General features: G+C 45.2%; 1 protein-coding gene and 1 long non-coding RNA gene across 23 annotated transcripts in view; one reads left to right on the top strand and one right to left on the bottom strand.

The window, feature by feature from the left end:
* The first annotated feature begins 1,168 nt into the window (after positions 1-1,168).
* SHLD1 (shieldin complex subunit 1) overlaps positions 1,169-23,674 on the top strand; it is a 123,870-nt gene continuing 101,364 nt past the window's right edge. For 10 of the 22 annotated variants that reach the window (XR_004431151.1, XM_033185691.1, XM_033185689.1 and 7 more), the window contains exon 1: positions 1,169-1,585. Coding sequence is in view for 13 of the 22 variants with exons in the window: in XM_033185691.1 (XP_033041582.1) it covers positions 1,443-1,585 (143 nt within the window). In the remaining 9 variants the exon portion in view is untranslated. Of the gene's footprint in view, positions 1,586-1,667; positions 1,763-4,183; positions 4,230-14,000; positions 14,103-16,595; positions 16,687-23,674 lie in introns of those variants that run through there. The other 12 variants (XM_033185683.1, XM_033185681.1, XM_033185677.1 and 9 more) reach the window with 12 other exon arrangements.
* Positions 17,984-21,437, bottom strand: LOC117068490. The gene is made up of 3 exons (XR_004431152.1): positions 21,339-21,437; positions 18,296-18,423; positions 17,984-18,141 (listed from the first exon to the last, which is right to left on the bottom strand). It is a non-coding gene; the product is annotated as an uncharacterized LOC117068490 (long non-coding RNA).

Genomic DNA, 23,674 nt, shown 5'->3' with positions numbered 1-23,674 from the left:
AGGCCCAGGCAGGAAAATCACTTGAGGTCAGGCGTTCAAGACTAGTCCGGCCAACATGGCAAAACCCTGTCTCTACTAGAAATATAAAAATTAGCCGGGCATGGTGGTGCACGCCTGTGATCCAGGTACTAGGGAGGCTGACACACAAGAATTACTTTAACACGGGAGGCGGAAGTTGAGATCGCACCGGGGCACTCCAGCCTGGACGACAGAGTAAGACTGTCTCAAAAAAAAAAAAAAACAAAACCATCAATTTGCTTTTTATTCTCTCTTTCTGCATTGTTTAGCTCCTTTTCTGCCTACGAAGCCAACATTGTCTGCTCAGCTCATTGGAACATTCAATTTTATAGAATGAGATATTGCCCGATTCTAGAATTATAAACAAAAGCCAATTAGATCTTTAAGCTAAATCTTAATACTGTAATTTTGTCTTTAGACAGTCTCTTTTGTGTGGTCCTGTAGTTGTGGCAGTTATATAGTTATCTGCATGCATTAGAATATTAAAATATTTTCATCCTCATCTCTAATTTCTACTTTTCATATTTTTAAAATGTAGACATTTAAGTTTATTTATTTATTTATTAAAACTGTTTTGTAGAGACAAGGTCTCCACTGTGTTGCCTAGGTGGGTCTTGAACTCCTTGCCTCAAGTAATCTTCCCATCTTGGCCTCCCAAAGTGGTGGGATTACAAGGGCATGCAACCCCACCCTCTCCAGACATTGAATTTTTTTTTTTTTTGAGACGGAGTTTTGCTCTCGTTGCCCAGGTTGGAGTGCAATGGCACGATCTTGGCTCACCACAACCTCCGCCTTCTGGGTTCAAGTGATTATCCTGCCTCAGTCTCCCGAGTAGCTGCGATTACAGGCCGCACCACCACGCTCAACCTCGGGTGATCCTCCTGCCTTGGCCTCCCAAAGTGCTGGGATTACAGGTGTGAGCCACGGAGCCCAGCCGAATTTTTTTTTTTTTCAAAGACAGGGTCTAGCTCTGTTGCCCAGGTTGGAGTGCAGTGGCGAGAACATGGCTAACTGAAGCCTTGACCTCTCAGGCTCAAGCAATTCTCCCATCTCAGCCCCCCAATTACCTGGACCTACAGGCATGTGCCACCATGCCTGGCTAATTAAAAAAAAAAATTTTTTTTCTTGTAGAGACAGGGTCTCCCTACGTTGCCCAGGCTGGTCTCGAACTCCTGGCCTCAAGTGATCAGTCTCAGCCTCCCAAAGTGCTGGAACTACAGGCATGAACCACCGCGCCTGGCCAACATTTAAATTTTTTAATTTTTTTTCTGTTCCCTTAGTGTTTACCAAGCACATTTATCAGCAAGCCTCCTCAGGAAAACTGCCCAAAATAACCACATGTGGCAAGACTCATTGTCAGGACAAAAGCCTCAGTTAACGTGGCCGCGACGGGCTTCCATTGCCCTTCGCTGCCCGCAGTAAGGATGGCTCCGGTGACTTCCTTCGAACCTCACATTTCCCATAACAAAGATGGCGCCATTGCTTCCGCGTTCCGGTTGAGGATGGTGAGTGTATTGGGGGGCTTGGCGGCTTTTCTCGTCAGTTTTCTGAAGTGCTTTGGAGAGAGGTAAGTGGGGGGTAGGGGTGGGGGTCACAGCAATGCCTCTGATCGTTATCTCTCAATTAGGAAGTTGTGGAGGCTTTTCTTGGCATGTCAGGATTTCCTGCTAGCTCCCCGCCCCTTCCGCCCCAACACACGGTCCCTGCAGCCTCTGCTTTGGGGAATCTTGGGAATTTGTGGGTAGTAAGTATGGATAAACTTCTTTTTTTAAAAAAAAATTTTTTTTCAGTGACCTGCCACTTCAGGAGGTTCTGCTAAAAAACAAACAAACAAACAAAAACCCCTAGCTTTCCTGGGAAATTTATAGTCACATACCATGTAAAGTTTGCCCATTTAAAGCGTAAAAAAAAAATCAAGCCGAGCATAGTGGCATTCGCCTGTAGTCCCAGCTGCTCAGGAGACTGAGGTGGGAGGATCGCTTGTGCCCCGGAGTTCCAGGCTGCAGTGAGCCGAGATCGCGCCACTGCACTCCAGCCTGGGAGACAGAGCAAGACAACGTACCTAAAAATAAATAATAAAGTGTAACGTTAAGAGTTTTTTTGTTGTTGTTGACAGAATTGTGCATCTATTACTGTGATCTCATTTTAGAATACTTTCATCACTCCAAAGAAAAATCCTGCCTCCAGTAGTAGTCATTCTACATTCACCACGTCCACTCCACCCCAAGTCCTAGACAATTGCTAGTATACTTTCTGTGTGTATGGCCTTGCCACTTTGCACGTTTGATATAAATGAAATCATACAGTGTGACTGGCTTCTTTCATTAAGTATAATGTCAACATTTTTGTGACTAGCTTATTTCATGACTTTTTTTTTTGAATCGGAGTCTCATGAGTCTCACTTAGGCTGGACTCACTCCCAGGCTGGAGTGCAGTGTCACGATCTTGGCTCATTGCATCCTCTGCCGCCCGGGTTCAAGCTAGTCTCCTGCCTCAGTCTCCCAAGTAGCTGGAACTACAGGCGCCTGCCACCACGTTCGGCTAATTTTTGTATTTTTAGTAGAGATGGGATTTCACCATCTTGGCCAGGCTGGTGTTGAACTTCTCAGCTCTTGATCAACCTGCCTCGGCCTCCCAAAGTGCTGAGATTATAGGTGAAAGCCACTACACCTGGCCGACTCTCTTCTTATACTATGTATAATATTTTCAAAGCTTGTCTTTGTAGCATGTGTCAGACTGTTAGTGGATAAATAAAACTCTGTAAACTATTTTAAAGCAGTTTTTTCTGAGCCAGTATGAGTTACCTTGGCCCAGAGAGAAAACACAAACCTAAAAAGCCTTGAGTAAGTGATCCCGAGGCAGTTGGGTTATAGTCTGTTTTTTTTACATTTTAGGGAGACAGAAGTTACAGGCAAAGACATAAATCAGTACATGGAAGGTATACATTGGTTAGACCCAAAAAGGCGGATATCTCAATGGGTGGTCTTAGAAGTCATAGGTGGATTTTAGGGATTCTTTAGCTGACAGTTGCTTGAGAGAGTTAAGCTTTGTCTGAAGACTTGAAGTCAGTAGAAAAGAATGCTTGAACTAAGATAAGGGAGTTGTGTTGTTCAGGGTCCTTGTTACGCAGTTGAAGCGTGAGTAGCAGCCTCAGATAATAGATGGGCTGGGCTCCAAGGCTCACGCCTGTAATCTCAACACTTTGTCAGGCTGAGGCAGGCCCATTACTTGAGGTCAGGAGTTCAAGACCAGCATGGCCAACATGGTGAAACACCATCTTTACTAAAAATACAAAAATTAGCCAGGCACGGTGGCATGCGCCTGTAATCCAGCTACTTGGAAGGCTGAGGCACAAGAATTGCTTGGACAATTCTTGAGGAGACAAAGGTTGCAGTGAGCCAAGATCACGCTACTGCACTCTAGCCTGGATGACAGAGTGAGACTCCATCTCAAAAAAAAAAAAAAAAAAAGAGAGAATAGACAGTAAATGTCTCTTTTTGGAAATTTAAGTGTCGGAATTAATCTTTCCTGGATATGGGAAAGGCCTAGAAAAGGAAATCCTGGCTGCATTAATGGAGAGTCTCTATAGATGCAAATTTCTGTTACAAAAGACAGCTTTGTAGCTTTGTAGGGCCATTTCAAAATATGTCAAAGAAATATATTTTGGGCTTTTTTTTGAGACAGAGTCTTGCTCTGTCACCCAAATTGGAGTTCAGTAGTGCGATCTCGGCTCACTGCACCCTCCACTTCCTGGGTTCAAGCAGTTCTCTGCCTCAGCCTCTGGAGCAGCTGGGATTACAGGTGCGCACCACCACGCCTGACTAATTTTTGTATTTTGTTTGTTTGTTTGTTTTTGAGACGGAGTCTTGCCCTGTCATCTAGGCTGTAGTGCAGTGGCACAATCTCAGCTCACTGCAACCTCCACCCCCTGAGTTCAAGCAATTCTCCTGCCTCAGCCTGCCGAGTAGCTGGGATTACAGGCACGCATCGCTATGCCCAGCTAATTTTTTGTATTTTCAATAGAAACGGGGTTTCACCATGTTGGCCAGGCTGGTCTCAAACTCCTGACCTCAAGTGGTCCACCCACCTCTGCCTCCCAAAGTGCTGGGATTACAGGCGTGAGCCACCACGCCCGGCCTACATAAAATATTTTTATTTCCTTCAGGGTTTGATATCTGTCATGTGATGCTATACCAGTGTCAGGTTGGAAGGTAAGCAACATTATGCCAGTTTAATAAAACAAACAAACAAAAAAACCCGTTTAACAAGATGTTATAATCTGTAGTGTATATCCTAACCTATGTCTTGCATGGCCTAGGTCTTGTTTATAATTTGGTATCTTTTTTAGCAATATATATAAATATAAAACATAGAGACAAGGTCTTGCCATGTGGCCCAGGCTGGTGTCGAACTCTTGGTCTCAAATGATCCTCTCACCTCGGCCTCCCAAAGTGATACAGAAGCTGAAAGAAACTAATTAGGCAGTTAGCGAGGGTTAGGGAATCCTTGGTACAGTTTTCCTTTTAATAAAAAGCAGCCCCCAAATAATTTCTAACAAAAAGCAGCCTGAAAAAATCAAGCTGCAAGCATAGATGAACAAGCTGGAAGCTTGCATGGGTAAATGCCAGCAGCTGTGCCAATAGAAAAGGGCTGGATGCCAGGTATATTCAACATGGAGGTTTCCTCTTCCCTTTTCTTTGTCGACACATGTACAAGCAACATGGCACTGGCCAGGTTAAAACTCTATTAGTATAATAAAAGATTAGGGTGGGATGGCCAGCCTCTTCGCATGCTTTGTAAAAGGCACACCTGGTCCAACCAACCCTCTGTGCCCCATGTAAATCAGATACTGGCTCCTCAAGCTCATCTATAAAACCAACCTCATCTTGCCCCAAATGGGGGAGATCTGTTCGGAAGCCCCCTCCCTCTGCATGAGAGAGCTTTTCTCTTTTGCCTATTAAACTTTACTCTCTTAAACACACTCCTTGTGTGTTCACGTCTTTGATTTCCTTGGCGTGAGACAATGAACCTCGGGTATTACCCCAGACAAGCAATACCACTTCAGAAGTGCTGGGATTACAGGTGTGAGCCACCACACCTAGCCATAGTTTGGTATCTTATTGCCACAGAGAGTCCGTTTTGTCAGTCATATGATTTTTTTTTTTTTTTTTTTTTTCTTGAGACAGGGTCTCGCTCTGTCACCCAGGCTGGAATGCAGTGGTGTGACCTCAGCTCACTGCAGCCCCAACCTCTTGGGCTCAAGCAATCCTCCCATCTCAGCCTTCTGAGGAGCTGGGACTATAGGCATGCACCACCATGCCTGGCTAGTTTTTGTAATTTTTGTAGAGTCGGGTTTTCACCATGTTGTGCAGGCTGGTCTTGAACTCCTGGGCTTAAGTGATCTTCCTGCCTCAGCCTCCCAAAGTGCTGGGACTAGAGGTGTCAGCCCTTGCACCTGGCCATGATCTCTATTTTAACATTAATGTTGGTCAGCTGTTGTGCCTAAACTCCAAAAAGAGGTGGGTATAACAAGGTATGTCTAACCTCCTTTCCTATTGTTGATGAAAGAAGCCAAACTCTGTAAAATATTTAAAGAAGTTTATTCTGAGCCAGATATGAATGACCATCACCTGTAACACAGCGTCGGAAGGTCCTAAGAACTTGTGCCCAAGGTAGTTAGATTACAGCTTGGTTTTATACATTTTAGGCCTCAAAATGTATAAATGTTTGGGGAGAGGGTTTCAGGTCATAGGTGAATTCAAACTGATTGGCAATTGGTTGCTTTGCCTGAAGTGTTGAAATCAGCATAAAGAAATGCTCGAGTTGGGCCGGGCACGGTGGCTCACGCTTGTAATCCCAGCACTTTGGGAGGCCAAGGTGGGTGGATCACCTGAGGTCAGAAGTTCAAGACCAACCTGGCCAACATGTTGAAACTCTATCTCTACTAAAAATACAAAAATAAGCCGGGCGTGGTGGTGCATGCCTGTAATTCCAGCTACTCGGGAGGCTGAGGCAGGAGAATTGGTTAAACCTGGGAGGCGGAGGTTGCACTGAGCTGAGATCACGCCACTGCACTACAGCCTGGATGACAGAGCGAGACCCTGTCCCAACAAAAAAAAGGAAAAGGAAAGAAATGCTTGAGTTAAGATAAGGGGGGTTGTGGAAGCCAAGGTTCTTGTTGTATAGATGAAGCCTCTAAGTAACAGGCTTTAGAGAGAATAGGTGCTAAATATCTCTTTGTTTTTTTTTTTTTTTTTTTTTTTTGAGACGGAGTCTGGCTCTGTTGCCCAGGCTGGAGTGCAGTGGCTGGATGTCAGCTCACTGCAAGCTCCGCCTCCCGGGTTCCCGCCATTCTCCTGCCTCAGCCTCCCGAGTAGCTGGGACTGCAGGTGCCCGCCACCTCGCCCGGCTAGTTTTTTGTATTTTTTAGTAGAGACGGGGTTTTACCGTGTTAGCCAGGATGGTCTTGATCTCCTGACCTCGTGATCCGCCCATCTCGGCCTCCCAAAGTGCTGGGATTACAGGCTTGAGCCACCGTGCCCGGCCTTGAGCCACCGTGCCTGGCCAGCCACCGTGCCCGGCCTAAATATCTCTTATGAGGCCTTAAAAGAGTCTTCTGGATGAGACCTACTAAGACGGGTCCTCAATCCCCGAGCCACGGACCGGCACCAGTCTGTGGCCTGTTAGGAACCAGGCCATACAGCAGGAGGTGAGTGGCAGGTGAGCTAGCATTACTCTCTGAGCTCTGCCTCCTGTTAGATCAGTGGTGCTATTAGATTCTCATAGGAGTGTGAACCCTATTGTGAACTGCACATGCAAGGGATCTAGGTTGTGCGTTCCTTATGAGAATTTAACTAATACCTGATGATCGGAGGTAGAACAGTTTCATCCCAAAACCATCCCCCCACCCCCAGTCCATGGAAAAATTGTCTTCCATGAAACTGGTCCCTGGTGTCACAAAGGTTGGGGGCTGCTGTAGTAAGGGAATAACATTTTCTTTTTCTTTTTTTTTCTTTTTTTTTTTTTGAGATGGAGTTTCGCTCTTGTTGCCCAGGTTGGGGTGCAATGGCGTAATCTTGGCTCACCACAGCCTCCACCTCCTGGGTTCAAGCGATTCTCCTGCCTCAGCCTCCTGAGTAGCTGAGATTACAGGCATGTACCACCATGCCTGGCTAATTTTGTATTTTTAGTAGAGATGGGGTTTCTCCATGTTGGTCAGGGTGGTCTCAAACTCTCAGTCTGAAGTGATCCGCCCGCCTCAGCTTCTGGAAGTGCTGAGATTGCAGGTGTGAGCCACGGCACCCAGTGGGAAATACATTTTGATAGTATGTAAATGTCCCCTCAAAAGATGGCTTTGCAGAGCCATTTCAAACTGTGACAAATAAAATATATTTTGGGGTAAAATACTTTGATTTCTTTCAGGGCCTGCTGTCATGTGATGCTATACCAGAGTCAGGTTGGAGTTGCATATCTTACTGCTATGAAGAATCTGTTTTGTCAGTCATATGATCTCTATTTTAATGTTAAGGCTGGTCAGTTGTGCCTACACTTCAAAGAGAGAAAAGTGTAAGGAGGCATCTCTGACCCCCTTTTCCATCATGGCTTGAGCTAGTTTTTCAGATTTTCTTTGTGGCTCATGTCTATAATCCCAGCACTTTGGTAGGCCAAGGTGGGAGGATTGCTTGGGCCCAGGAGTTTGAGATCAGCCTGGGAAATATAGTGAGACCCCCATCTTTACAAAAAAAAATTAAACCAATTTTAAAAATTATATTGGGGGATATTGCCATCTTAAAATATTAAGTCTTCTGATCCATGAACATGGGATATCTTTCCATTCCTTTAGATCTTCAATTTCTTCCAACATTTAAAAATAATTTTCAGTGTACGTCTTAATGTATTTCTAGGATTTTATTATTTTCTATGCCATTGCAAATGGAATTGTGTTCTTAATTTTATGTTCAGACCATTTATTGCTAGCATACATAAATGTGAATGATTTTTCTGTATTGATCTTGTATCATGTGACCTTGTTTATTCATTCTAAGAGGTTTTTTTTGCGGATTCCTTAGGATTTTCTTTTTTTTGTTTGTTTTGTTTTTTTGTTTTTTGAGATGGAGCCTCGCTCTGGTAGTCCAGGCTGGAGTACAATGACAATCTTGGCTCACTGCAACCTCCGTCTTCCATTGGCCTCCCAAAGTGTTGGAATTATAGGCATGAGCCACCACATCTGGCCTAGGATTTTCTATATGTAAGATCATATCTACTAATAGAGATAGTTTTACTGCTCCCTCTCCAATCTGCATGTCTGTCTTTTTTTTTTTTTTTTAATTTTCCTGCCTAATTGCCCTGGCTAAGGCTTCTAGTACAATGTTGAATAGAAGTGATGAGAGTAGACATCCTTGTTCCTAATCTTTGAGAGAAAAGCATTCAGTCTTTTACCCTGAAGTAAGGTATTAATAGTGCAGTAGTGCAATCTTAGCTCACTGCAACCTCTGCCTCCCAGGTTCAAGTGATTCTCCTGCCTCAGCAGGAGAATTAGAGGGTAGCTGAGTTTACAAAGTTCACCACCACGCCCAGCTAATTTTTGTATTTTTAGTAGGGATGGGATTTCACCATGTTGGCCAGGCTGGTCTCAAATTCCTGGCCTCAAGCAGTCTATCCACCTTGGCCTCCCAAAGTGCCAGGTATAAGCCACTATGCCCAGCCTTTTTCTTTCTTTATTTTTTATTTTTTTACTTAACTACCTACTTGATAAACTATGGGTTTTTCAAAAATGCCCTTTATTAAGTTGAGGAAGTTTATTTCTGTTCTAACTTTGTGGAGTATTTTGATTATGAAAGGGTGTTTGACTTTGTCAAAAACTTGTATGTGTGTGTGTGTATGTATCTGTTTTGGGTTTTGTCCTTTATTCTACTAATATAGCATATTACAGCAATTATTTTCTCTTCTTTTTTTGAGATGGAGTTTCACTCTTGTTGCCCAGGCACCATCTCGGCTCACTGCAACCTCCACCTCCCAGGTTCAAGCAGTTCTCCTGTCTCAGCCTCCTGAGTAGCTGGGATTACAGGTGCCCACCACCATGCCTGGCTAATTTTTGTATTTTTAGTAGAGATGGGGTTTCACCATGTTGGCCAGACTGGTCTTGAACTCCTGACCTCAGGTGATCTACCCACCTAAACCTCCCAAAGGGCTGGGATTATAGGCGTGAGCCACCATGCCCAGCCCACATCAATTATTTTCAAATGTTAAAACAACTTTGAATTCCTGGGATTAGGTCCATGTAGTCATAGAATATGATCCTCTTATATGTTGCTAGATTTGATTTCTTACGCTATCTTTTTCTGGTTTTGATGTCAGGGTAATAAAGGATGCACAGAGTGAATTGAGAAGCGTTCCCTCCTCTTCCATGTATTAGAAGCATTATCCAGGAGAGGGAGATGCACTTCTGCTGGAAGAAAGGACAAATGCAGTGGGAGGAAGCAGGGTATATTGGAGAACCTGAAGGAAATCCATTATGTCAGATGCAAGGACAGTGAGGGGGTCTGAGGTACAAGCTAAGGCGGGGGGATTTGGGCTAGAGATGTTTCTTGGTGGTAATTAATGTCTCAGAGAAGGAAAGGAAAGGAGTGAGCTTTGGGCCAAGTATTTTATTTTTATTTTTATTTTTATTTTTATTGTGAGATGGAGTCTCGCTCTGTTGCCCAGACTGGAGTGCAATGGTATGATCTTGGCTCACTGCAACCTTCACTCCGTGGGTTCAAGCAATTCTCCTGCCTCAGCCTCCCAAGGAGCTGGGATTACAGGTGCCCGCCACCATGCCTGGCTAATTTTTGTATTTTTAGTAGAGACGGGGTTTCACCCTCTTGGTCAGGCTGGTCTCAAACTGCTCACCTCCTGATCCACCAACCTCGGCCTCCCAAAGTGCTGGAATTACAGATGCCCACCGCGCCCAGCCTCGGGCCAAGTCTTAAGGAAGTTTATTTTGAGATGGAGGATAGAAACAGGCAAAGAGGTGGGAGGATGGTTTGCAGAAGGTCATCCTGAAAAGAAAAGAAGTATCTAGAAATTATGAGTTGAGGACATGAGCCAATTGTGGGTTCTTTTGAGATGTTTGTGGAGGGGAGAGGAGACTGGCTGTGAGGAGAGCAGATGTCAAATTTTTTTTTTCTTTCTTTCTCATCTTTCTTGACAAAATTTTTTTTTTTTTTGAGATGGAGTCTCGCACTGTCTGCCAGGCTGGAGTGCAGTGGCATGATCTTGGCTCACTGCAACCTCCACCTCCTGGCTTCAAGCGATTCTCCTGCCTCAGCCTCCCAAGCAGCTGGGATTACAGGTGCCCGCCACCACACCCAGCTAATTTTTGGTATTTTTAGTAGAGTCGGAGTTCCACTATATTGGTCAGGCTGGTCTCAAACTCCTGACCTCGTGATCCACCCTCCTCGGCCTCCCAAAGTGCTGGGATTACAGGCATGAGCCACTGCACCTGGCTGACAACTTTTTTTAATTAATTTTTTTTTTTTTTTGGAAGAGTCTTGCTCTATTGCCCAGGCTGGAATGCAGTGGTGCAATCTCAGCTCACTGCAACCTCTGCCTCCTGGCATCAAGCGATTCTCATGCCTCAGCTTTTCCAGTAGCTAGGATTACGGGCGTGCACCACCACGCCCAGATACTTTTTTGTATTTTTAGTAGAGATGGGATTTTGCCATGTTGGCAAGGCTGGTCTTGAACTTCTGGCCCCAAGTGATCCATCCACCTTGGCCTCCCAAAGTGCTGGGATTATGGTCTAAAAATTTTTTAGACAGGGTGTAGCTCTACTGCTCAGGCTGGAGTGCAGTGGCATAATCACAGCTGACTGTAGCCTCGACTTCCTGAGCTCAAGTGATCCTCCCACCTCAGCCTCCTGAATCTGAGTAGCTGGGAGTATAGGTGCATACCACCACACCTTGCTCATTTTTTTTCTTTTTTGGTAGAGATGCGGTTTCACCACGTTGCCCAGGCTGGTCTCAAATTCCTGGGCTCAAGCAATCTACTTGCCTTGGCTTCCCAAATTGCTAGGATTGAAGGCATGAGCCACTGTGCCCAGCCAACTTTTTATTTTAATATGATTTTATATTTAAAAATAAATGCAAGACTAGTACAAAGAATTCCTAAATAATGTTTTCCAGATTCACCAGTTATCTACACTTGCACCATTTGACCATTTACTTTATCATTCTCTGTCTCTGTATTTTTATACACACACACACATACATGTACATCTATATTTGATAGTATATTGCAGACATCATGTCTCCTTATCTTTAAATATTTCAGTGGCATTTCCAATGAATGTCCTCTTTTTTGTTGAAAGTGGGGGAGATTTGGGTATGTAGAAGGGTTTAAGTGAAAGGTCTAGTCGAACAGAAAAGAGAGAAAGGATTGTTGTTGCTGAAGGCTTCTGGAAAGGTCCAAAGAGTGGGATGTAGAAAATCCCATCCAGAGAGTGGGATGTGTGTGTGAGGAGGGCCTTTGCCAGGGGAGGGTCAGCTCTGCAGTTGCAAGGAGAGGTGAAGTGGAGTGCAGGTGTGGGAGCCTTTGTTATGTTTGATAGGGGAGGTTAGGAAGTTCCTCTCTGCTGGCTTGTTTTTTTGTGTGTGAATTAAGAACCAAGATGAGGCCGGGCTCGGTGGCTCACACCTGTAATCCCAACACTTTGAGAGGACGAGACGGGTGGATCACCTAAGGTCAGGAGTTCAAGACCAGCCTGACCAACATGGCAAAACCCTGTCTCTACTAAAAATACAAAAATTAGCCGGGCATGGTGGCATGCACCTGTAGTCCCAGCTACCTGGGAGGCTGAGGCAGGAGAATTGCTTGAGCCTGGGAGGAGGAGGTTGTAGTGAGCTGAGATTGTGCCACTGCACTCCAGCCTGGGTGACAGAGCGAGACTCTGTCTCAAAACAAAAACAAAAACAACCACCAAGGTGATTATGAAAAAGAGGAGGAAGATGTGTGAGTGTTGGAGGAGGGTCTGCATTGAAGAAGAGTGGAGAAAACATGAAGTGCTCAAGGAAGGGAGAAGAGACAGTTATGAGATAAGGATTTTAGTATTCATTTAGTGAGACAGCCTGTTTCAGGTTGACACTCATTCATCTAGAGCACAGCCAATCTGCCCTGTTTGGTGACTCACAGGAGAGTGGGGAGGTGGTTGAGTTCATCTAGGCTGGCGTTTTGCCAAAGGGGTGTAATGAAAAGACAAAATGGGGAAGGGGAGGGAAGTTTAGGACATTAACAAGATTTTGGATCATAGAACATATACTGGATAAGGATGAAAGAAGCTGCAGCCATAAAAAAGAATGAGTTCATGTCCTTTGCGGGGACGTGGATGAAGCTAGAAGCCATCATTCTCAGCAAACTAACACAGAACAGAAAACCAAATACCACATGTTCTCACTCATAAGTGGGAGTTGAACAATGAGAACACATGGACACAGGGAGGGGAACAACACACATGGGGGCCTGTTGGGGGTTGGGGTCAAGGGGAAAGAGAGCATTAAGACAAATATCTAATGCATGCAGGGCTTAAAACCTAGATGGCGGGTTGATAGGTGTAGTAAACCACCATGGCACATGTATACCTACATAACAAACCTGTACCTTCTGCACATGTATCCCAGGACTTAAAGTAAAATTTAAAAAAATATATAAATAAAAAAGGATGAAAGAAGCAAAGTGGCCACTGGATGTGAAACAGAGGAGCAAGTGAACTAGAGGCAGGCTGAGAAGATAGGAGCCTATAATTTGTTTCTTAATGATTACTATTTTGTTTTTTTTTTTTTTGAGACGGAGTCTTGCTCTGTTGCCCAGGCTGGAGTGCAGTGGCGCGATCTCGGCTCACTGCAAGCTCCGCCTCCCGGGTTTACGCGATTCTCCTGCCTCAGCCTCCCGAGTAGCTGGGACTACAGGCGCCCGCCACCACGCCCGGCTAATTTTTTGTATTTTTAGTAGAGACGGGGTTTCACTGTGTTAGCCAGGATGGTCTTGATCTCCTGACCTCGTGATCCGCCCGTCTCGGCCTCCCAAAGTGCTGGGATTACAGGCTTGAGCCACCGCGCCTGGCCAATGATTACTATTTTACTTATGTGAGCTAGCCATTAGTGAGCCACAGATACTGTACTAAATATTTTTCATGTATTAATTTCTTTTCTTTTTTTTTTTTTTTGAGATGGAGTCTCACTTTGTCACCCAGGCTGGAGTGCAGTGGTATGATATCGGCTCACTGCAACCTACGCTTTCCAGGTTCAAGTGATTATCCTGCCTCAGCCACCCGAGTAGCTGGGATTACAGGTGCATGCCACCGCTACCGGCTAATTTTTGTATTTTTAGTAGAGAAGAGGTTTCACCATGTTGGCCAGGCTTGTCTTGAACTACTGACCCACCTCGGCCTACCAAAGTGCTGAAATTACAGGCATGAGCCACTGTGCCTGGCCTCATGTATTAATTTCATATAATTCTTATGATAACTCTAGAAGGTAAGTATTTTTTTTTCACTAAAAATTACAGGTTGCTCACACCTGTAATCCTAGCACTTTGGGAGGCTGAGGTGGGTGGGTCACCTGAGGTCAAGAGTTCAAGACCAGCCTGACTAACATGGTGAAACCTCATCTCTACTAAAAATACAAAATTTAGCAGAGTGTGGTGGTGGGCACCTGTAATCCCAGCTACTCGGGAGGCTGAGGCAAGAGAATTGCTTGAACCTGGGAGGCAGAGGTTGCAGTGAGCTGAGATCGCACCACAGCCTGAGTGACAGAGTGAGACTCTGTCTCAGAAAAAAAAAACAAAAAAAAACTTTTATTTATTGACACCAGTTTTGGTTTAGAAATACCTTCTCTCTTTAGATTTTTCACAACATGCATTTAAGGGAAGGGAATTAGAAATAAATAAATAGCAAACTGATGCCTGAGTCACTTCTAAACTCACCCTAGCCCAAATTAACCCCACAGGCCCACTGGATCTAGGAGTCCAGCCATACTGTCTGAGTGAGTAATGATGTAGCGGGGTGAGCATTTGGCCGATGGCAGAAATAAAAGTGAGCAAACCAGCAGGTACATTTAATAACAAAAATGTTTGTCTTTCTCGCCTGCAGGGTTTGGGGACCAGTGCCTGCTCAACACTTTTTGGGTACTTGCTGAGTCCCTTGGCTATTGTGGGGGAGGCACTTGGCATTTCCTGCCATATGAAGGCAGCAGGCTGTGAAAGAGAAAGAAAAATAGCACCACAGGCCGGGTGCGGTGGCTCATGTCTGTAATCCCAGCACTTTGGGAGGCCAAGGCAGGTGGATCACGAGGTCAGGAGATTGAGACCATCCTGGCCAACATGGTGAAACCCTGTCTCTACTAAAACACAAAAAATTAGCTGGGCGTGGTAGTGCGCACCTGTAGTCCCAGCTACTTGGGAGGCTGAGGCAGGGGAATCACTTGAACCCAGGAGGCAGAGGTTGCAGTGAGCCAAGATTGTGCCACTGTACTCAAGCTTGGAGACAGAGTGAGACCCCATCTCAAAATAAAAATAAAAATAAAAAAGAATAGCACCTCATGCCACGAAGAAGTGTATCTGTGGCTGGGCACAGTGGCTCACTCCTATAATCCCAGCACTTTGGGAGGCCGAGGTGGGTGGATCACCTGAGGTCGGGAGTTTGAGACCAGCCTGACCGACATGCAGAAACCCCATCTCTACTAAAAACACAAAATTAGCCAGGCGTGGTGGTGCGTGCCTGTAATCCCAGCTACTCGGGAGGTTGACGCAGGAGAATCGCTTGAACCCGAGAGGCGGAGGTTGCACCATTGTACTCCAGCCTAGGCAACAAGAGCGACACTCCATCTCAAAAAAAAAAAAAAGAGAAAAAAAGAAGTGTGCCTGTAAGATAAGTATTATCATTGTAAAAGGAAAATAAAAACTCAGGACTCCAGTTCATTCTGCCAGAGGAAAAAATTAAGCTGAAAGCCGAGTCATACAAGAAGCTGTCTTTCCTTTTGTTCCTAAGCAGAATACTACAGTTACAAGGTTACATATCTCCACAGGTAGCTACTGTATGTTCATCTTATCTTCCGTAAAGTGTCCATTTACTGAGCATGAGACCAATGTGTAATTGTCGATTCTCCTGCCTGCTCCTTTTCTCTTGTGACACTTGGATGACCATACCCTCCCTCTTTCCCCTTACCCTACTTTTCCCCTTTAGATATGAAGCCCTCAAATTCATCTTTGGAGAAAGGGCACAGACCACAGACAGTTTCTGTGATTCTGTCTGTATTTCTTCCGGGCATGTCCTTAACCTCAGCAAAATAAACTTCTAAATTGATTGAGACTTGTCTCAGATACTTTTTGGTTTACATCATCAAGCCATTTTATAGACAAGGAAACTGGCCGGGTGTAGTGGCTCACGCCGGTAATCCCAGCACTTTGAGAGGCTGAGGTGGGTGGATCACTTGAGGTCAGGAGTTCGAGACCAGCTTGGCCAACATGGTGAAACCTGTCTTTACTAAAAAAAAAAATAAAAAATAGAAAAATTAGCGGGGCATGGTGGCATGCACCTGTAATCCCAGCTACTCAGGAGGCTGAGGCAGGATAATTGCTTGAACCCAGGAGGCGGAGATTGCTGTAAGCCGAGATCGTGCCACTGCACTCCAGCCTGGGTGACAGAACAAGACTCTGTCTCAAAATATATATATGTATATATATTTCGTTGTCTATTTATAGAGCAGGTTAAGTGACTTGTCCAAAGTGACATAGCTAAAAATGACAGCAGGGGTTCAAACCCATTCTTTTTAACTCCACAAATGAGTATGGTTCTCCAATTCATGCTTCCTTCAGCTAACAGAGTGAGTGTTCAAAAATGCAGATTGTAAAGGCCAGACGAGGTGGCTCATGCCTGTATTTTCAGCACTTTGGGAAGCCAGAGTGGGAAGATGGCTGGCCTGAGTCCAGGAATTCAAGACCAGCCTGGGCAATATATTGAGACCTTGTCTCAAAAAAAAAAAAAAAAGCCAAGTGTGGTGTCTCGTGCCTGCAGTCCCAACTACTCAGGAAGCTGAGATGGGAGGATTACTTGAGCCCAGGAGGTTGAGGCTGTAGTCAGCTACGATCACGCCACTGCACTCCAGCCTGGGCATCAGAGCTTTAATTAAGATATAAATGGAAATATGTGTTTTAAAAATATGATGAATTGATGAGTGGATAGAAAGTTGGATAGATGGATAGTTGTGTGATGAAGCAAATCATAGTAAGAGTCTGGGGTAGCTCTACGGATGTCTGGAACTTTTCGTGTGAAATATTTGGAGGGAAGTGGCTGAATGGAAGAAAAATAAGTGAAGTTAAATCACTTCTTATGTGTGCACCTTGACTGACTTGTATTTGTAGGTCTGTGAGAATCTGTAGAGTAATAGAAGAATGGCTGTCTCCTCCTGGTAAACAGGTTTTTAGGCACTAAGAGACTTCTTGTGCTTGCAACCCAGGGCATCCTAGAGTCTCCAGTATTGAAAAAGAATGTTTGTTTATTTATTTATTTATTTATTTATTTATTATTTTAATTTTTTTTACAGACAAGGTCTTGCTATATTGCCCAGGCTGGTCTTGAACTCCTGGCCTCAAGCGATCCTCCCAACTTGACCTCCCAAAGTGCTGGGACTACAGGTGTGAGCCACTGTGCCCAGAAAAAAAAAGAATATTTAGATTGCATAGTTCAATAGCATTTTTTCATATTTGTTTATTTATTTATTTTTTGAGACAGAGTCTCACTCTGTTACTCAAGCTGGAGTGCAGTGGCACGATCTTGGCTCACTGCAACCTCTGCCTCCCGGGTTCAAGTGATCCTTTCGCCTGAGCCTCCAGCGTAGCTGGGACTACAGATGCACGTGTCACCACGCCTGGCTAATTTTTTTTGTATTTTTAGTAGAGACGGAGTTTCACCATGTTGGCCAGGGTGGTCTCAAACTCCTGACTTTGTGATCCCCCCACCTTGGCATCCCAGAGTGTTGGGATTACAGGTGTGAGCCACCGCACCAGGCCACGTAATTAAATCACCCTTAAGAGATGAAAATAAGCAATTCTAGAGAAGGAAGTTGAATCACATTATCAAAAGGTTTGGGACAAAGGATAATCATTGCATTCTGCTTGCCGGCCCAAGGTTGTTCACACCACAAGAAGGGTTTATTTTATTTTATTTTATTTTATTTTTTTTTGAGACGGAGTCTCGCTCTGTCGCCCAGGCTGGAGTGCAGTGGCCGGATCTCAGCTCACTGCAAGCTCTGCCTCCCGGGTTCACGCCATTCTCCTGCCTCAGCCTCCCGAGTAGCTGGGACTACAGGCGCCCGCCACCTCGCCCGGCTAGTTTTTTGTATTTTTTAGTAGAGACGGGGTTTCACCATGTTAGCCAGGATGGTCTCGATCTCCTGACCTCGTGATCCGCCCGTCTCGGCCTCCCAAAGTGCTGGGATTACAGGCTTGAGCCACCGCGCCCGGCAAGAAGGGTTTAATCTGCCTCCACTGCTTGTTTTTCACTTCTGTGCAACTTCACTGAGTCCCAAATAATGTATTGTATTTGATAGGCACAAATCCTTTTTTTCCTTCTTCTTTTCTTTTTTTAAGTAGAGACAGAGTTTCACCATGTTGGCCAAACTGGTGGTCTCAAGGCTGGTCTCAAACTTCTGACCTCAGGTGATCTGCTTGCCTTGGCCTCCCAAAGTGCTGGGATTACAGGTGTCAGCCACTGTGCCTGGTCATTTTTTATTTTTTTGAGACGGAGTCTTGCTCTGTCATACAGACTGGAGTGCAGTGGGGCAATCTTGGCTCAATGCAACTTCTGCCTCCCAGATTCAAGTGATTCTCCTGCCTCAGCCTCCCAAGTAGCTGGGACTACAGGCATGTACCACCACACCCAGCAACTTTTTATTTTTATTTTTATTTTTAGTGGAGACAGGTTCTCAATATGTTGGCCAGGCTGGTCTCAAACTCCTGACCTCACGTGATCCACCCATCTCGGGGTCCCAAAGTGCTGGGATTACAGACGTCAGCTACTGCACCCAGCCGACATATCTTCTTTTTATGGTCCAGTTCCCAGTTTGTGATGTATTTGGCATTTAAGTGATTCTGAAAACAAAGAAAATATAAGTATCACATCAATGTGCTATTTGTTTTCAAAAAGGATTCCATTCATTTCATATCACTGTTGCCACTCTCAGTTGATGGTTGATTTCAAGGCACCTTTGCAGGCAGGCAGAATAAGCCAGCATCATTCACTGACCTGTTTGTTCCCCTTCCAGAAGCCTCCAGAGCAGAGTGTTAGGTAACATGAAGGGAGAAGGGGGAGACAAAGTTGCCTGGTGTGGAGGTGTTTGCTGAAGCTTCAGGCTTGGTTGGCTAATATAGAACCTGTGAAAAGACAGGATGTTCTTGCTTCTTTAGGAACCTTGATCACTCCATTCCTTTCAGGAGCAATCAGCTGATAGCTTGGCTCACTCTCTGCCCAAGTGAATGTGCACAACAGCATGTGACTGGGTGTCCTCAAACAAAAAGATCTTGCCAGGTGTCACTGCTGATTTGTTTTAATATACTTCCTATCTTTGCCCAATCACATGGTAGTTTAGGCTGCAGCACTGGGGCTGTGCAGACACAGGATGCTGGGAGGACTTTTGGCTGCATTCATCCTAGCTTGGCTGCTTTTGAGATGTGTTTCCCTGGGCAAGTGGCTTTACTTCTCTCTGTGTCTGGGTCTGACTGTTAATGAGGATATTGAAAGGAGTACCTGCCTCATAGGGTTGTGACAGATGAAGCTCTTAGCACAATGCCTGGCCTCTAACAAGCATTCAGTAAATGGGAACTACTCTTATGATTATGCTGCTCATGTTATTCTTAAATTACTTCTTTTTAAAATTAATTATATTTTTTCTCTTCTTATAGAGTCGGGGTCTGGCTATGTTGGCCAGGTTGGTCTTGAACTCTTGGCCTCAAGCAATCCTGCCACTTCTGCCTCCCAAAGTACTAGGATTACAGGCTTGAGCCACTACGCCCAGCCTGAAATTACTTCTTTCATTCAAACATATGTTTTTGAGATCTTTGAAGTTCTGACTGTCATTTTAACAGCTGCATAGGATGCCATAATTTGGATATTGCCTCCTCTGAAAACTGTGTCTTTTCCTGTCACCTCTAACCCAGTTAATAAAAAAGCCGAATCACTGAAACTGTCACTCCTTGTTGACTCTTAGCTCCTCTTTAACACATTTCTCCATTTGCTTTGTCTTTTCTTTTCTTTTTTTTTTTTTTTGAGACAGGGTCTCACTCCATCGCCCAAGCTGGAGTGCAGTGGCACAATCTCGTGTTACTGTATCCCCGACCGCCTGGCTCACGCGATCTTCCCATCTCAGCCTCCTGAGTAGCTGGGACTACAGGCATGCACCACTCTGCCTGGCTACATACTTTTTAAAAAATTTTAGTAGATACAAGGTCTTGCTATGTTGCCCAGGCTGGTCTCAAACTCTTGAGCAGCAATCCTCCTACCTCCGCCTCCCAAAGTGGTAGCCACCACACCCGGCCTCTTTATTCACTTATTAAATTGTACTCTCATTTCAGTTTGTAAATCTGTTCTTAATCTCTCTTAGTCTATTCTTGACCCATGGGGCCCTGACCTCATTCATGTGCTCTTCCTCTCCCACCTGGACCACTGCAGGTGAGTGAATTCTTGTTCATGAGATTGCCTGCCACCAGACTTAAGTGTGACAAGTTCACTTGCTACCCAGCTGCCAAATCTGCAGATCTGACCTGATAACTGCTCTGCATGTACACGGTGACCCATGGCACTCATGACACCTGGTGCCAGCTATCATAAGAGTTATTGATGACAGCAGCTTCTGAGTCAGAGAGTAACGGAGGGGTAGGGAACACCTAGTGAAATGTCCAAATGCTGAATCCACTAAGCCACCTTGGAGGCTTCCAGAGCTCAGCTAAAGAGTCTTTGTATCCAAGTTGCTGATAGCAGCCAGGCCTTCCCAGAGCTGGGTACAGGAGAAGGGCTCTGTAGCCTTCCAGCTGAGACCACAGGGTTTGTCCTTTCCCGTTTACTCACTGAGTGATCAATTCTTTTTTTTTTTTTTGAGACAGAGTCTCACTCTCTCACCCAGGCTAAAGTGCAGTGGTGTGATCTTGGCTCACTGCAACCTCTGCCTCTTGGGTTCAGGCGATTCTCGGGCCTCCACCTCCCGAGTAGCTGGGATTACAGGTGCATGCCACCATGCCCAGCTAATTTTATATTTTTAGCAGAGATGGGGTTTCACCATGTTGGCCAGACTGGTCTTGAACTCCTGACCTCAGGTGATCCGCCTGCCTTGGCCTCCCAAAGTGCTGGTATTACAGCATTTGAGCCACAACCCCCAGCCAGTTCTCGACACTCACTTTAAATCCCCCAGGCCGGGCGCAGTGGCTCAAGCCTGTAATCCCAGCACTTTGGGGGGCCGAGACGGGCGGATCACGAGGTCAGGAGATCCAGACTATCCTGGCTAACACGGTGAAACCTCGTCTCTACTAAAAATACAAAAAAAAAACCTAGCCGGGCGAGGTGGCGGGCGCCTGTAGTCCCAGCTACTCCGGAGGCTGAGGCAGGAGAATGACGTAAAACCCAGGAGGCGGAGCTTGCAGTGAGCTGAGATCCGGCCACTGCACTCCAGCCCGGGCGACAGAGCAAGACTCAGTCTTAAATCAATCAATCAATCAATCAATCAATCCCCTGATACCCTGTGGCGCTGTGCTTGTCCAAGCTGGTTCTTCCTGAGTTCACACTTTCCTCTGGCCATGGCTGGCCTGCCCCATGCTTGGGGAGAACCTCTTCCAGAAAACCTCCTGCCCCTTCTGGGCAATTCTGTCTTGACTCACTGTGTTAAAAGATATGTGTCTGTGTTTGGATCACTCCAAACTAGGAGGGAAGGGTCTATGACATTCACCTTTGTGTTCCCAGTGCCTGACACCAGGCCCATCATATTAAATAATTGACTGACTGCATGTTTGAGTGACCCATAGAGGAAAATGCAAATCACCTGTAATCATATTACCCAGATAATTAGTGAAATTAATTCACTGGATATGCCCTTCTAGACATTTTTCCTCCTAGCTTTATCTAACAGTATTTCTTACACACACATCCTACACATGGCATTTTATTTTATATAATCTGGATCAAACCCTCCTTAATGTTTTAGAACTTTTTTACATTTAATATATTGTGTGTATGTATGCATGTGGGCACATTCGCCAGGAATCAAACCCAGGTCAACTGCTTGGAAGGCAGCTATGCTCACCACATTTAATGTATCATGGACAGTTCCCCTTCTCGTCTAATCTTCTTCTCCTTCTCCTCCTTCTCCTCCTTCTCCTCCTTCTCCTCCTTCTCCTCCTTCTCCTCCTTCTTCTCCTTCTCCTTCTCCTTCTCCTTCTCCTCCTCCTCCTCCTCCTTCTCCTCCTCCTCCTCCTTCTCCTCCTCCTCTCCTTCTCCTCCTCTTCTTCTTCTTCTTCTTCTTCTCCTTCTCCTCCTCCTTCTCCTCCTCCTCTTCCTCCTCCTCCTCCTCCTTCTTCTTCTCTTCTTCCTCCTCCTCCTCCTCCTTCTCCTCCTCCTCTTCCTCCTTCTCCTCCTCCTCCTCCTTCTCCTCCTCCTTCTCCTCCTCCTTCTCCTCCTCCTCCTTCTCCTCCTCCTCCTCCTTCTCCTCTCCTCCTCCTTCTTCTCCTCCTCCTTCTCTTCCTCCTTCTCTTCCTCCTTCTCCTCCTCCTTCTCCTCCTCCTTCTCCTCCTCCTCCTTCTCCTCCTCCTTCTCTTCCTCCTTCTCCTCCTTCTCCTCCTCCTCCTCCTCCTCCTTCTCCTTCTCCTCCTCCTTCTTCTCCTCCTTCTCCTCCTTCTCCCTCTTCCTTCTTCTTCTTCTTCTCTTCTTCCTCCTCCTCCTTCTTCTTCTTCTTCTTTCTCCTTCTTCTTTCTTCTTCTTCTTTTTTTTTTTGGTAAAATACGGGTCTCACTCTCGCTTGGGCTGGAGTGCATTGGCACAATCACAGCTTACTGCAGCCTTGACCTCCCAGGCTCAAGTGATCCTCCCAACACTGCCTCCTGAGTAGCTGGGACTACAGGCACATGCCACCATACTTGGCTAATTTTTAAAATTTTTTGTAAAAATGGGGTCTTCCTATGTTGCCCAGGCTGATCTTCAACTGCTGGGCTCAAGCGATGCTTCTGCCTTGGCCTCCCAAAGTGCTGGAATTACAGGCGTGAGCCACTGCGCCCAGCCTTATCAAATATTCTTGTAGGCCTTGAATTGTGGTGCTGTGTAGTATTTCATTGAGAGAGTGCCCTCTGATTGAACCCTTCCCTTTTCAGACATGCAGTTTATTTTCCAGCTGAAATTATTAATGTTTCTTTTCTGCTGAGAGCATTTCTTTCTCATCATGAAGAAAACAGCATAAACAAATACTGAATTAAAGACCGTCAATAGCAGGGAAAAGTACAGCAGTCCTGCCTTACCCTTGAGGTGGACTACGGACCCCCCAGGGGATGCCTGAAATGGCAGATGGTACTGAACCTAGTATGTACTATGTTTTTTCCTATGCATACATACATACCTATGATAAAGGTTAATTTATAAATTAGGCACAATAGGAGATGAACAGCAAAACTATAATAAAATAGAACAACTATTAGAATATACTGTAACATAAGTTATGTGAATGTGGTCTCTGTCTTTCAAAATATCTTATTGTACTATATTCACCCTTCTTTCTGTGGTGATGTGAGATGATGAAATGCTTACATGGCTGGGCATGGTGGCTCACACCTGTAATCCCAGCACTTTGGGAGGCTGAGACGGGTGGATCCTGTGAGGTTAGGGGTTCGAGACCAGCCTGGCCAACATGACAAAAGTCCGTCTCTACTAAAAATACAAAAATTAGCCAGGCATGGTGGCGCATGCCTGTAATCCCAGCTACTTGGGAGGCTGAGGAAGGAGAATCGCTTGAACCTGGGAGGTGGAGGTTGTAGTGAGCCGAGATTGCGCCATTGCACTCCAGCCTGGGCAACAAGTGAAACTCCGTCTCAGAAAAAAAAAAAAAAAAAGAAAATACCTATGTGATGAGATGAAGGGAGGTGAATGGCGCAGGCAGTGTGATGTAGTGTTTGGCTACTGAGGTTACATCAGAAGGAGGATCCTCTGCTTCAGGCAATCCTGGATCATTGAGCCATGAAGATCTCAATGCTTGGGGATCCTTGATAGTGTTTTTTGCTGAAAACTTTTGGAAGAACATTGTAATCAGAGGTTGTTGCCTTTCTTTGTAACTCATAAAAGTGTTGCTGCGAAGTTGTAGACTATCTGTGATCATACAGGTGTTTTTAATGCTGCGTTCCATCTGAGGATCATATGCCATAATTTTATGTTTTAATGTCTGTGCAGTTTGAAACACTTCAGCAAATTTTAGTAATGTCCACATGGCTGGTTCTGCTTTAGTTTCTTCTTCTTCATCTTCCTCTTCCTCTATAGAGGACATGACAAGTTCTTCCAGTTCCTCATTTGTTAGCACTTCTCAATGGCCTTCAGTATGTCCTTCTACTTCATCAAGCATATCAGCAAATCCTTCTCCATCAACTTGTCTTGTTGCATGGA

The sequence above is a fragment of the Trachypithecus francoisi genome, unplaced genomic scaffold (assembly GCF_009764315.1).
Source record: "Trachypithecus francoisi isolate TF-2019V2 unplaced genomic scaffold, Tfra_2.0 Lachesis_group21, whole genome shotgun sequence".
NCBI lineage: Eukaryota > Metazoa > Chordata > Mammalia > Primates > Cercopithecidae > Trachypithecus > Trachypithecus francoisi.
Note: the sequence above shows the minus strand (reverse complement) of the source record. Positions and strands in the feature narration are given on the sequence as shown.